Raw genomic sequence first — 15498 nt, forward strand, 5'->3', positions numbered from 1 at the left:
CAGCAAGCCCTGTAAGGCGGCAGTCCACCGGCACTGAACTTACCTGGGCTTTCCAACACCTGAGCCACCCGGATGACTGAAGAAGGGTGGTTTTGCGTTTTTAGGATAGTTTTGAGCTGGAATATAGTTCTACCCATTTGGCAAATGAGCTAGTTTGGATGTTGTCGCTGTGTCAGCAGGCCCCTGCTTTGAACTTCATCTCTACAACTCTGAGGCGCTTTGTCTACACCGAAATGCCAGTTTCGTAAGCAGGGTAAGTTCTCTGGGAGCTTCTTTGGGTGTCCGGTGTAGGTGTGATGGTTTTGTAGAGAGTGAAATCTTCAAGAGACAAAGGCTAAACCTATCTTTTAAATGGAGGATGCTTTTCTGTTTTTCTAGTTTATAAATCTTTTTCCTGAGCCATGCCATGCTGACTCCTTGGGCATTCAGAAGTAAAGAAAGACAGACCTATTTCCGTTCATATTTGTTGCCCTGTTGCACTTCCTAATTTCTGTGCCAAGAGGATTCAAAATATACTATCATACAAGCTAAACTTAAATGATACCTTCCTCTTCCACTGAAAGTTTGTTACTGTGGTGGCTTTTGAAGGTAAAATACCTAGTTTAGTACAATAGTTTTTACTTCAACTCAGTAAAATTGCTTCTTTTGATTTAATCCTGAGATAGGAGATAAATCATCTTTAAGGTATTTTCCTCAGGGAAAAACTTGGCTTTTTAGAGTCTTCTAAAATTTCTGTGAGGAAAAACCTTTGTAGGAAAGAACAAGTTTCTCACCAAGAAGAAAATGACTTTTTGATAACACCTGATGTCCCCCAAATGTTAAAAAATCTTACAGACTTAAGGCATTAAACTCTTTCTGTCAGATGTAAATTTCTGCTGATAGGATTCATATACCATCAATTGTGCACAAAAGTAAAAATAAAGTTTTATCAACTTTCCCCTAGGGGGAGGGGGTTTCTTTTTTATGAGCTCTTAAGAATTAGGTCATAGGTGTTGGAAAGCATCGTGGTCTATGCTATGGATGTTTGAAGGACCCCGTGAATGAAACAGCTCTTGGTAGTCGCTTCCATTCCTCTGCCCCCCTGGAAAAGACCTTCGTCCCAGGAAATCACAGCTGAGTCTTTCTTTTGATTTGTAGGATTCTGTCATTAGCCTCTTTGCTTACACTGTTATTGAGCTATAAAGCTATAGATATGTGTGATTTCTTTTGTTCTCAGATAAACACAAGTTGAGTCTGTGATAGTGTGTAAAGTGCCACTCATGTAGGAGTTGCTGAGTCAATTCACCATTGCAGTTAAACGCTCTCTTCCCAGCACACTGGAGTTGAGATACTAAGTCCTCAATGTCTCCAGAATCCCCTTTCAAGTAATTCTTAATACTGTAAATCGAAGTGGTGCTTTCGTATCACTGCCCACTTCAAACAAGCCACCTCTCTGGTGATCTGTAAGTAACAATTAACTAATAATGGGAGTAGAAAATAGTTACAACAATAGAAGACACTCCATATCAGGTTACACAAGCTACACTGCTTATAATTTTACATTCTTCAAACTGTTACACTATTTTGCTCTATATGTCATAGATTACAGAAAATGATAGTGCACTGGAAGATCCTGATGAAATCCCTTGCTAAGTTTTCATCTAAGCATACAATTAATCATGATTAAAAGTGAGAAACAGACACTACCTCAGCACTGTAGCAAGGAACTTCAACTGTTGTGCCTGCAGTTATTTACTTGTGCAGCGTCCAAGATCTTGTTTAAAATAGTCTTTGTAGCTGAGATCACACAGTCAACTCTGTGTGCATTTGAAAGCTGCAGTCCATACAAACAGAAGTGAATCTTCCCTCTTTTTCCTTCCCAAATGATTTCCTTCTGTCAATGGTAATTTAGTAGTCCTTCATCATCCAATACGACTTCAACACTATCTTTGACTGTTTTCACCTCTCCTAAATGATGTAGCCTGCTCTGAAGCCACTACTAAAATCTCTGTGGTGACAACTGGCTGCAGATGGCCCACACAGAAATGTGTTGCTATATCTGAGCAGCTCCAGCATTGCTCACAAATAAGCTTTTCCTATTGTGTGCTTCAGAGATTTTAACCTTGGTCTTAATTTTGCCAGCTCTTCCTAGCACTCTTTGACCCATCCAATGTCACACACCTACCTGCTGTACTCTTCTCAACTTGGCAACTGCTTTTGCTAATGCATTTTTTTACCTATTAATCTGTTTTTGACTATTCTCTTCCTTTAAAGTAACTTATTTTGTGAAGCTACTTAATGCCCAGCTCCATCTTATTCTAGTCCACTTATATTTGATTTATATCAAGTACATGTCAAGAGACATTTGTCTCTTCCTCTGGATGGGAAATGTCTTTGCTCATAAACTGCTGTGCATTCTTAAAGTACTTGGTAAGAGTGAACAGCAGAATTATTTATAAACTAAGCAAGACAACAGTCATTTGTTTAAGCTGTGTTAAGATTAAATGTTTATCAGTGTATTCACTGATACAATATGCATCTGAAGACTACATGAATTGCATTTTCAAAGGCATAGATAAACCAGTTTTTCCTACCTCAAATATATAACATCCAAGGTTAGTTCTTTTGTGTATTTACTGCAGGGAAAGCTACGGTGTGTTTTGGATGCAAGTGTACCAAGTAAATCATATTTGCCTTTTATAAATTATTCCTGTTAAAGTTGTGATACGAATTCGTAGGAAATGCACCCAAACCAGGCAAATTTCTGAGTTGCACTAATGTGAACACACCTACCAGTGGTAGAAAATACTATAAAAATTCCTTTGCGTGCCTGTTTAATCCAACCTTTTCAAGGTAAGGAGTACTTCCAACATTTCAGATTTTGATTCCATTTAATGACAAGAAATTAGAGCTGCACCTACATGTGTTTGGGCCCTGTGAATTCTGTTTTCTGTACCTGGGTTCGAAAACTTTCTATACTTAAACATTTGCTGTGTATGTATTAATAGATTTTCACTCAAGAATCAGTGTATTTGATATGTGTGTCTCTCCTCTCACACCAGGTACCATGTCTTTCAAACATGCTTCATAGTCTGCTTTCTCTATCTTGATATTCCCATAATGAAGAAATTCTAGTGCCAAGGCACATTGAGACTCACAGGAGTGAAAAGTTTGTCTGTACATTTGTCACATTAGGGAAAGTGGAAGTAGGAGAAGGAAAATATGTAGTTCATTTTGTTCACACTTGCAGGCAAGTGATGTTTAGCATTTATGTTTGGGTATGGAGAGCACTCTCCCGAGTTCCTTGGACATGGGTCTATGACCTTGTAAAGCTTACTATTCTTATATTTAATCTTAAAGTATCCTGAATTCACCTTCTCACTTTCAAATGATCCTTGGTGATTTAAAATTATGCCCTTGAGTATTATATTGATAAAGAGGAAGATAGTTATTCACTATTACTTACAGAATTCATGTTGTAGATGTTTATAAGCAGATAATATGCATCAAGATTCTTTTGTGTCATGTGGTGGTGAGCATTCCCATCCACTAGTCATGATTTTATTTTTTTTTCCTTTTTCCCTGAAGAAATGCAGAGAAATGTCAGCAGGACACAAGTCCTTAATGTTACTCATGTGATTGTATAGCTCAGCCTAGGCATCATACTCAGAGACTGTCTCTTGCTTCTGCTGTTCTAATGCAGTGAAGAGCTTCAGAGCTTTTTCTGTGTTCACTCTCTTTCACATCTGGAACCTTCCTCCATGCATTGTACCTGTTGCACTGAATTTACCACTTCTCTAAAGTTTGCTTGGATAAGAGCAGTCTACTTAGATTAACTGTAAATATACACCAGCTTTAGGGCTGCTTATGAAAGTCATTGTGCTCTTTCTGTTTCTCCAAATAACATATATTGTCATTGTGATTGACATACTCCTTTCAGTTTAATTTAGGCATGTGGTTGAGTTTATGGTTTTCCTGGATTTATGGTATCACTTTTAATGGCACTTCTCTTCTAGTTTAGTGAAGTGATGAATGTAACCCTCCAGCCTTGATACAAAATGGTGTGTATGTGCTTAATAACTGACAAATTAAAAACCTAGGGGGGTTGGGTGGGGTGTGGAAATCAAGATTTGTGTGCTTATATGATAAGAGACTGTAAATAGGCAATTTGTTTTTTCTTTTGGTGCTTTCTTTAAATGAACAGGACTTGAATAACTGTGAATCTGTCTACTGCAGAAACATGATTAAAGATAACAGCGAAATTATTCCACTAATGGGCAAGAAAACAAATCCATCTGGTATTCCCCCTTCAAACCAGCAAGAGAAAAAGCCAACTGAAAGCACTCCCACAAAGAAAAGGTAAGACTAACTCAGTCTAAACCATTAAAACTCCCTGGTTTATCTCCTTTAGTAGATATTTGCACTGAAATACCACTAACATCTTTATGCATGCTGTATGTATGAATGAGACACCTGATGAACACAAGGTACCTAGAAAAATGAGTATACTTGTGCTGTTCAGAAGTGGAAAAGTATCCTGGTGAGGCAGACATAGGATGCTTTTTACCCTAATGGGACAAATATTTAACCCCTCTCCTAGAGACATTAGGCTCATGCACCAGTCTTTTTAGTTAATGTTTCATATCAGCTGAGTTTTTGGCATCCACTCTACATATCTATATAAGATTATGAGAATCTGGTCTAATTATGGTGTTTCAATAGGAGAGAGTAGAGTGATCAAATGGCAGGTTTTATATAAGAGATACCGGTCTGAAAAAAGGGAGCATTTCAAACCCAGCCTCACATGGAAATGTGGCAGGTTATGGATCAGTAGAGGTGAATTAAATGAGCGTTGGGAGAGCAGGAGGCTTGAAAAATCCTGTCACAGACAAAAACCTGAATTCACTCCATTTTTCATTATTCTGAATAACAAGATTTCTTCATTTTATTTTATAAAATATTCACTTCTATTAATAATTTATGATAGAGAATTAATAAAAAGATTAAGAGTTTGTATTTAATATGAATGGGGAAATATAAGCCATAATTCATCCCTGATATTGTGGAATTGAAGTTAACTAGGTTACTGTAGAGTGAGGATGAATTTTCATTCATAAGCTTTTCACTCTGTGGCTAATTACTAGTTATTGTGGCACTTTTTGAAACTCTGAAGGCCTAGGCAATTGTGGCTGTTCTGACATTTATAATTCTTAATAACCAGAGGAATCACTTTCCACAGAAATGGTGTCATTATTTATATGAGACCCCCTGTCTGGGTGGCCTAATTTGTCTTTCTGTCATTAAATTCAAATAGAGAAGCTCTTTGGTTGTATTAAAGGGAGGTGAGGTGCCTGAGGAGCTCACAGTACACCCAGTACTTCAAAAAGGGGCATTCCATTTTTGATTGTGGAGCTCTAACAAATACTGGCAAACACTACCCCTCAATTACTGAAGCTCATATCTCACATTCAGTTTTGTGGCATCAGTAACAGTAACCTTGGGGGTTTTTCCCATCTCTCAACTAAGAGCTCAGGGTGTGGCCCACAACATTCCTGTAATATAAGGAATGACAATCACGTGAATTTTAATGCAGAGGTTTAATGTGTTCTACTAATTATATGTTTCTCTGCTGCTGTACTTCTGTTGTCTCAAAATGCTTCCTTCTACTGTGCCACTAAGCAGCGACTGCACTTCCATGGGTGGCATTTCTCACCTGAAAACATGTATTGCCAATATGCACTTTCTCAGAAGACAAGAACTTCCCTTTCTTGAAGGTATTTCGGTGGACTAACAGTATAAAATTAAGTACAGGAAAAACAACAGGCAGGCTGGGAGGAGTGCTACCAGTGTTGTCAGAGCCTGATTGTAGGCAGTGTTCCCGAGAGCGTGCACCACAGCCACGTAAGCACTTTGGTATTTGTTAGCAATTGTCTGCCTGCCTTGCACGGTGGCTTTGTTGTTTTTTCTCCCCCATGGTATCCCCAGATAACCCACGTGCCAGGATAGGGTAGGTATGACAGCCTCCAAAACTGGGCCCCCATCATAGCTGCTGTACATCTTTTGGATGCCAAAATCTTCAGCAAAACACACTGTTGGGAGAGCAGGAGCTGCTCTCAGACATCAGCTCGTGACACACCATCCCCTCCTGGTGCTGAGCCAAGGGCAGGTGAGATGGTCCAGCAAAGCCTAGAGCTTGGCACTTTTGGCTTTATGGAGGTTCACTGCAGCCTCTAACAGATGTTTGCCTATTAGGACAGCTCGTGCATTTCATGGTGAGGGAATTCAAAACAACAGGATGAAACAATTTCTTTTTCACTCCTCCTTAAGTGTCTCTGCCAAATCCAGACCCCAGTGAAACAACAGTGGTTTGGCACAAAGAACGGCAACAGTCCTGCTGCTGTCTAGGTTTTTCCTGTGCCCCTTGCCTAGGTAGTTTTAGGGACACAGTCTTGCTAACCAGAAGTGGCATTTTACTTGCTTCCTGCTAAGAATACATTCACAGGCACATCTCAAATATTAAAAAGTCATTAAGTTTAAACAGCTACGCACAGTGAATTAACACTTGGATCACCAAACCATTGAAAAATGCCATGAACTAGGGCCACTGTATCTACTTGAAATAGTATGACCTCAACAGATTGTTCAGTAGTATCTTAATAATATATTACATTTTAGCATCAGTATGTGTACTTGAATTCAGTGGGGTTCTTTGGGAAAGATGCAGGTAAAAACAAAAAGAAATCCCCTATGGACTGAACCATAAACATTTTCCACAGGACAACTGGAACATTTTAGTAAGACATTTCTGAGCAATAGGCCATGTGGGAGTTGCTACATTCATCACTGTCTTTGGTGAATTTAGCCATGTTTTAATGAGATCTGGTAATACCAAGCCATTGATTTTGCCTCTCAACTCTTCAGGCTTTTAAAGGGTGAAATCTTCCTATTCTTCTTGTGTTCCCTTTTCTCTGTTGTTTCAAATATAATTTATTTTTCCTATAAATAGTTAAATGTTGTGCACTGACTGGCAGGATTATAAATTCAGTCCTGGATGGTGGAAATGCCTGATGTCATTTAACATGTGACTTTTCAAACTTTCTGACTTAATGATTATCACTGCCGATGGGTTTGAAATGCTCCATCCTGATGGCTCCCAGCTGGAGAAACAAGAACTAGAATGCAGTAGATTAAAAAGCATTTGTGTGTGTGTCTGTATGGCTGTTCAAGAAATACCTGGTTTTCACAGAAGGTGGATACAAGGCTGTTGTAAGGCTACTGGAGTAACTGCTTAGGCATGTCAGGACCTGATGCCATGTGTTCTAAAAATATCTTGGGATCTTTTGCCCATCTGCCAGCATGAAAGTGCTGGGCATAGTGTGGGAGGTTGGGATTCCTCCGAGGGAAAATAGGTAAGCCTCTGCTCCAGTGTCTTGTTAGGTATAATGCCAGAAAATACAAACTGAGCTTGCTTTCTTTACTAATATTTTCTTAAATGCACTCTGTTCTACAGTTCTCACTTTTTTCTGGAGATTGATGGTTTTGAAAGCAATGCGACTCCAAATAATACATCTCCCCCCGTGTTTTCAAAACCAATGGATTCAAATATTCGTCCATGGTAAGTTATAGATGTGTATGCAGTAGTCATACTGCAGTTATATCTGCTTTCTTTTCAGCAGCTATTCTTTATTTCTCCTTAGACTTCAGAGCTAAAATTTCACATGGCTTTTTTTAGCTTTTGGTCACTTCAAAGATAGAGCTCCATTGGAGGTCAGTTGCTGCTAGGTGATTTATCCTTGAGTTTATCTGCTGCTGTCGTTTACACTGAATAAATCAGGCCTCAGATTTGAATAAATTTAAAATTGTTGGTCTTTTTTCTTTTTTTATGTCTTAACCTTATTTATGATATGTAAGGTTGAACTCCATGTACCCGTTCGTGTATTTTCTACTGCATGAAGACCACAGCTTAGTTTAGCAAACCCTATTCCCAGCTGTGTGCCGACATTCTCTCCCTATTGCTCACTGACAATCAAACAACGTGAAACTGCTGACTTTGAGATATTTAAAGGCAGCCGTTCATGCTGACTGGAGAAAAATGATGTCTGGGAAGAATGCACTTAATTCTTTTAGATGTGTGGGGTACTAACAACCAATAATTATGAATAAGGGAAATATGCATCAAATATAGCATAAGCCCAGAATGGCCAAATGTTTGTGTGTATGACGGATGTCTGGTCAGCTTTTGGGAATTAGCTGACAGTCTTATTTTGATTTCAGAGGAGAAGTACCCAGATTTCTTCCTCTCATTCAGACACACAGGCCTGCACAAGGCACACATACACTTTGTCACCAGATTCTTCACGGTTTTCTGCAGAGAAGTGATAAACTGAATGAGAATGGACTCTGAGCTACCAGCTTTATTTCAAAGGGAAGGGAGTATCTGCAGAGCAATGCTGAGTCCTTGTGTTAATATACATACATCTCTCTTGTCAATAGCTAGATGTTCAGGCTCCCATAGTTATTAACCTGAGGTAGTTCATCAAATCTAAACCTTATAGAATACAAAAATACAAGTCAGGAAAATTATAATAAATTAATTTTTAAGTCAGATCTGCTTTTAGGGATGTCTGGAAATTATGTACAGCAATTTCAAAATACAAATACCACTGAAATCTGTTAAATTTAGTAACTGAATATGTATATAGTGCCCAGTCCTTGATTTCTTTTAGCTGAAGCTTCCATTCATGTCACCTGCAAAATGCTTTTGAGTTGCCTATAGTGTACTGCATAGTAAATCTTTAGGTAAATTACTTTCATTGTGTGCTCGCAACCCATGCACTGTTACTGATTTAGCACTTGGTTTGTGGCAGGTGACAAATTAAGCATGTGAAAAGGAAAGAAAGCTTCAAGCATTCGGGATGATACATAAAAAGCAATGATCATTTAAAAATAAAAAAGAACACAAAAAAACCCCACAAACCAGGCTGCTTTCCTAAAATATCATAAAAGCCTGTGGGCCTTTTCATTTTTACCACTCACTTTAAAATTCACAGGGGAGATGAAATTCTGAAGCACAAATTAGGCTGATTTCAGGTTTACTGTAGATTCTGCTTTCTAGTATTGACTGATTCCTCATGCAATTTGCCAAAAAAAAACCAGGTCTTCCAGTACCATCCTATCTTGGCACTTGTTTTTCTGTTTTCTGTAGTGCATCTGGAAATGGGGAAGATATGGATTCTCCACAGTCTCTTCAGGATGATGCGACTGAATATAGCCCTAATGTAGACAGCTGTTGGTGAGTAGGGACATGAAGTATTTCTTAGTACATTTTCAGAGGATTAAGCCTATGATAAAGCAGATATTACCTATTTTGCCTGTCATGCTTTATAAGTAAGGTCATATGTATGCATGCATTTCTGATTCTTGAATAATTAAATTTTGAAATGAAGAAATCTAACCAGCTTTTCTCAAATCTCATCTATAGTATGAGGATTCTTCATACGTAATGTCTGCCTTCTAGATGACAACAAAGGACCTAAACACCAAATAGAGTTAGGCATGAGCTGGGAGTATTTCTGATTGGGGGAAAAATACTAAATTACTCTTATTCCAGAATAATGTATGATGAGAGAAGTTGTTTAAGAAAATGTGAAGTTAAAAACTGTCTTCTGCTGTGAGTGGGCTGGGTGCAGCTGGAGTACAGCATCAGCCAGTGAGTCAGTGGAGTGGATGGATCAGAGAAGCAGAGTATTTCTCAGCCTTTGTGTTAGAAGAATGGATAAACTGGGAAAAGATGCAAAACAAAGTACTTGACAAATGCATATTTTTATTATAAACCTCCTCTTAATAGTCACTTATCTGCAAATAAGCAATGTGCAGAAACATCCTGAGAGGTCCATGCCAAGATATATATGGAAGCAGGGCAAGTATATGTAGTCTAGGGCAAGTAACTGTATTTTTTTTTCCTCTTATGTAGAAATAAGAATATAACACAGTAAATTGAATCATCAATTCCATTATTATTTCTTATGATTCAGTGCTAACATATCACAAGGACCTGAGCAGACTAGTGCCCAGAAGAAGTTGAAAAAATACATATTTCGGGCTGTATCTGAGGGGAATATCGAAGAATTGCAGTGTCTGCTCACCGAGCTGAAGGAAAGATCAAATGCCTGTAGGAGCATGACTGTGCCAGGTGAGCTGTGGAGTTCCCTGGAGAAGGTTGTTAGCTTTTCCGGAATGTGTGCAGTCTGAAACATACGTCACATTTCCTATTTCAAAATGAAAGCTTAAGATATTCAATCAGCCATTCCTTTGCGGCCTCTGAGGCAACACTGGAGAGTATTTATCTGCTCCTTACGATAGATGGACAATCTATCTGCACTGTATGCCCACAGCCATACCACAGCTAGTCTTTTGCAGCATGAGACTCAGTGCTGGTGTCTCGATCCAAACTGCAGTATAGACAGGGTTTGCAATGTGTCAGCATGGCTGAATGGGCAAAGAACGTAAGAGTTCTGGATCTGTCTGGAGTTAGCATAGCAGTGGGATGTCTGAAAGAAAATCCAAGTGCATTAGCTACCTTATTAATTAGTATCACATCTTAAACTGCATCATCTCACCAAGTATACATAGCTTGAATACAAAGTGAGTAGGATGGAGTAATTGTTTGGCAAATAATTTATGTTCATACGTATCTCTCAGGTCTCACCCGTAATAAATGTAAGATTAGAATTATTTTCTGTCCACTTTAAATAATCTCAAAATTCACTCTTGTAGATTATCTGATGAAAAAATTCACAGCTTCAGATACCGGCAAAACTTGCCTGATGAAAGCTCTGCTGAACATCAACCAAAACACAAATGAGATAGTGAATATGCTACTATCCTTTGCAGAAGAAAATGGTATTTTGGAGAGATTTATCAATGCAGCATACACAGAAGAGGCATATAAAGGTACTGCCATCTCGTACCAGTTTCAGGTATATGGTTAAATATACCATCCATAAAGTAATGTTTTCTTCAAGCATTCTAATGATGGTTTAAATTCCTAAAACAACTTTTATTCATTATCACTGGTGATACCCATTGTGAAACGTCATTAAAGTTTGGTAATGTGCTTAAGAGAGTTAATGCTAAATACCTGTGTTTGTTGTTTCAGGCCAGACAGCTTTAAATATTGCCATTGAAAGAAGACAATATGAAATAACTCAGAGCCTAATAGAAAAAGGAGCTGATGTCAATGCTCACGCCCAGGGTATTTTCTTTAATCCCAAACATAAACATGAAGGCTTTTATTTTGGTAAGTGGAAAAGAGATACCTCTGGAAAAATTAGGAAAGAATACCCAAACAATTAAGACAATTTGGAACACAGGCAAGTGTGAATCATTACTGTAGCTAAATCTAGATAAGGGAACTTGCATCCCAAGGTATAAAAGTGACATAGCACCTTTTGTAAACTTGCCGGAGTGTGGTGTATTATAAACACTTAGAAATATTTGTAAAACACTTACTAAAAAATTGCAACTGCTGAATGGCAAATAAAATGTAACACCTTTGATTCTGAAGATTATATCCAAATAATGTTCCATGCAATTTAAGCTTTTCTAAAACAAGAGCTAAATTCAATACAATCAATGTGTAAATGTACTTGCATATATTAAGCTGCTTAACACAGTCACTCTTTTATAATATGATTTGAATGCCTGTAATAAAATATGAACACATCTTGCATTTTATAATTTTGTAGGTGAAACTGCATTGGCATTAGCTGCATGTACCAATCAACCAGACATAATTCAACTGCTAATGGACAATACCAGGACTAATATTACTTCTCAGGATTCCAGAGGAAACAATATCCTCCATGCATTAGTTACTGTGGCAGAGGACTTTAAAACCCAGAATGACTTTGTAATCAGAATGTATGATATGATTTTGTTGAAAAGTAAAGCCAGAAATTTGGAAACAACAAGGAATAAGGAGGGTTTGACACCACTACAATTAGCTGCAAAAACTGGGAAATTAGAGGTGGGTATTATTTCAATATCAGCATCTAAGAGAAATAAAGTATGAGAAAAGAGTCAAGGCCAACTATACTCAGACACTAGTGCTCTTACATGTAGTTTTCCATGCTGGTTATGCTGTATGATGTATCTGTAGTATTTGGAGAGCTAATTTTGTTCAAAATATAAGCAAATCCTTCTATTGAAATGTTGCTTCTACCCTTCAAGGTTTCCCTCTAACAACCCCTCTCTGTACAAAATGCATGTGCTGTATAAAAAGAGTCTTGAAAATCCTCCTGTTGTCCAGAAACTCAAATTCTGGACTTATTTTACAGCACTACAGTTATATAGTCTTTGAATAATTTTGAATAATTTCAGAAACCTCACTAGAACTGCTATTAGGCTGCTGTAGAACTAGCCTCTTGTAGATCAACTGTATTGTGATAACGAATTAACAATGGGATGATTTAGAAAGTAATCAAGCTAAAGGAAGATATAAATGTGATCACATGGAAAACTGTGCTTTCACCCTTCAGGAAAATGTGAAAATGATTTTCTGACAGAAAATATGGAAGCATTAAAAATACCGTATTAATTTCCTAGAGGTCTGTCATCTGTAACACCACTTGCTGAATAACAGAATTAGAAATACATTGAATTGCAGTGCTCTAGAAAATGTGCTTGTTGAAAGGTGGGGGTTTTGGCAAGCATGTGTGTGTGCTTTCTCCTTTCCTGTGAAGAACATATCTGCTTACAAATGATTCTGTTAATGTTTTAGATTCTGAAATACATCCTGAGCAGAGAGATAAGAGATAAGCCTAACAGGAGCCTGTCAAGAAAATTCACAGACTGGGCTTATGGTCCTGTTCAATCTTCTCTTTATGATCTGACAGAACTAGATACCACTACAAACAATTCAGTGTTGGAAATTATAGTCTATAATACAAATATTGGTGTAAGTTACTTATTTCTAAACTGTCTTTCTATTTTCTAACAGTGTACTCATTTTAGATGTCTTAGCCTGTACATTGCCTGAATTACTTAAACAGTAATTACTGGTTCTCAGTTTTTATATTGGGAGAAAGATGAATTTTACACCTCTGTAGATTGTCAGCTGTAAGCAAATATGCTTTCAGCTCCTGAAACACGTGGGCTAGGTGTCTGGGGAATTTCTACATTTGAAGCATTAATTTGCTTTGCATCGGAACATAAATATGGCCCAGCTGGTCAGACCAAAGGTAGTGTCTTCTTGCCACGGTGTGGCTGCTAGCAGCTGCCTAAGATACTGCATGAGAACAGTGCAAGCAAACAAATACTTTATGAGAATACTCTGTCTAAAGTTATAAACTTAACCCAGCAGGTATGTATTTTAGGCATATAGGAATGTTAGGTTTTCAAAGCCAGAATTTTACAATTGGTAAGTTCAAATACTGACCTAAAACTTCCATAGGAAGCAAGACTAGAAGTTCACATTACAGTTTTAGGTCAGTCATTTTCCAGAGTGGGGCAGGCTATCCCAGCATGAGTTGGAGTTGTCCCACTGTATCTTGTCAGGATAGAGTCTGACATATATCTTTGCACATAGATGCGTTTCTAGATCTGCAAGGACAGATACGGATTGAAATACACAAAATGCATGACTGAAATGATCTCAGTTTCCTTACAGACAGCAAGTTTAAATCTTAACTGGTTGGTTGGGTTTTTTCCCCCTACAGAACCGTCATGAAATGCTGACTTTGGAGCCTCTGAATTCACTCCTGCGAATGAAATGGAAGAAGTTTGCACGGCACATGTTCTTTATGTCATGCTGGTTTTATTTCCTATACAATGTAACTTTAACGTTGGTTTCCTACCACAGGCCTAATGAAAATGAAGTGAGTAGCTAGTATTGACAGCTACTTAATCTCACCAAATGTTACTAATTTTAAAATACAGTGGTATTTCCTGAATTATAGTTAAAATGCCAAATAAACCAAAAGCAGATAACCAAGTATCTGGCTGTAGTGAGACGAGGTTCTATTATATCAGTGAGGAAAAAGATCAGAACAGAGGAGATAATCACATTTTGATGTTGTGAAAGTGACCCAAAATACAAATACGTAATACAAAGACAGGTAGCTAAGTTTCTAAAAGTGTGGAAAGGGTATTTTGTTTTTTCTTTTAAGAAAGAGACTTCTGCTATTTCAGATAACACATGTTAGGGGGCTGATTCTGTAAATTCACTATAGAGAAAATTCTCTCTGAAAGGGAAGAAAATTGTGTATCCAGAGAGCTACATACCTGAGGCTTCCTGTTACTTAGCCCTTTACCTTTCAGATTCAGAACTCAGTCATTCATTTTGGATTTCTCTTGCAGGCTCCACCTTATCCACTAGCTTTAACACGTGGTGTGGGATGGCTGCAATTATCGGGACAGGTGATGGTTATGTTAGGAGCAATATTTTTAGCCATAAAAGAGGTAAGACTTGTAGCAAAATAGGTAAAGGACTTCCCTAGGTTTATGAATATGCTATCTTGCTGATGATATTGGCAATACGCTTGGAATATCCTTGTATGTAATTTAAGTCTCTGTCACAATACATTGCTTACAGAGAATGACCCTGGTTATATATTTTAATAACTGTGTTGTTCTGTGAAACAAATATGAGGGGTTTTTCCTTTCAGACTCTCAAAACAGAGATCTTTGTATAGCACTGATGTTGTCAAATTACTGACTTTAAGGACACTGGTGAATTGGAACTTGTAATGTGGGAAAAAAACCCAGAATACAATTTTTGACATATACTGTAAGTAATTAAACCCAGTAACGAGCAGCTAAATTATGCTAGAGATGACAGAAATGTAAACTTTGAAGGTACAGGCCCATAAAAGATTTTTAATTTGGGAAGATTTAATGTCTGATAAAGTAGACTATTTTTTTTTGGAACATTAACTGAAATTATTTTGAAAACTCAATGTTGAGGCCTGCTTTCTCTTACTGCTGCTTCTGTATTTTATATATCTGTCTATATAGAGTGTAGCCATCTTTCTGCTTAGGCCTTCAGACCTACAGTCAATTCTCTCTGATGCGTGGTTCCACTTTGCGTTGTAAGTCTGTCATGCACATATTTTATACTATCTATAAAATGCTTATCTATCTCTTGGTTGCAGAGAAAGTAGCAGATGCTCACTTTTTCTCTAGATTATCAGTCTTTAGAGAGATATATGCAATCTTACCACCAGCTTTTCTGAAGTACACACTAATGGTTGCATGTCTGAGTAACAGTACTGGGGGCTGATGTGTACGGACTGGATTTTTTCCCAAGGAGTAGTACTTTTAGCTTCTTCTGTATCTCTTTACAGCTTATATACAGAAATATGTTTAAGAAACCTGGCTAATAAACCAGGTATCATTTCAAACTGATGGGAGTATCCCATCAGCTGGGCCTAGATAAAGCACAGATGATTCCATCTCATTTCTAGCATGTGATTGTAGGATCAGTAAAAAGAGGTGGTTTAACCCTACCTTTCTTCCTCT

General features: G+C 37.8%; 1 protein-coding gene across 2 annotated transcripts in view; it reads left to right on the plus strand.

Annotated features, from left to right (window-relative positions):
* TRPV3 (transient receptor potential cation channel subfamily V member 3) overlaps positions 1-15498 on the plus strand; it is a 22080-nt gene continuing 6582 nt past the window's right edge. Inside the window, exons 1-12 of one of the 2 annotated variants that reach the window (XM_031043531.2) lie at positions 1-253; positions 4184-4338; positions 7490-7594; positions 9185-9271; positions 10014-10171; positions 10756-10932; positions 11138-11278; positions 11727-12007; positions 12761-12937; positions 13698-13856; positions 14338-14439; positions 14995-15068. In XM_031043531.2, the coding sequence (XP_030899391.1) occupies positions 4220-4338; positions 7490-7594; positions 9185-9271; positions 10014-10171; positions 10756-10932; positions 11138-11278; positions 11727-12007; positions 12761-12937; positions 13698-13856; positions 14338-14439; positions 14995-15068 (1580 nt within the window). In that variant the 5' untranslated portion in view covers positions 1-253; positions 4184-4219. The remainder of the gene's footprint in view (positions 254-4183; positions 4339-7489; positions 7595-9184; positions 9272-10013; positions 10172-10755; positions 10933-11137; positions 11279-11726; positions 12008-12760; positions 12938-13697; positions 13857-14337; positions 14440-14994; positions 15069-15498) is intronic. The other variant, XM_005142935.3, reaches the window with a different exon arrangement.

Source organism: Melopsittacus undulatus, chromosome 13 (genome assembly GCF_012275295.1).
Source record: "Melopsittacus undulatus isolate bMelUnd1 chromosome 13, bMelUnd1.mat.Z, whole genome shotgun sequence".
Lineage (NCBI taxonomy): Eukaryota > Metazoa > Chordata > Aves > Psittaciformes > Psittaculidae > Melopsittacus > Melopsittacus undulatus.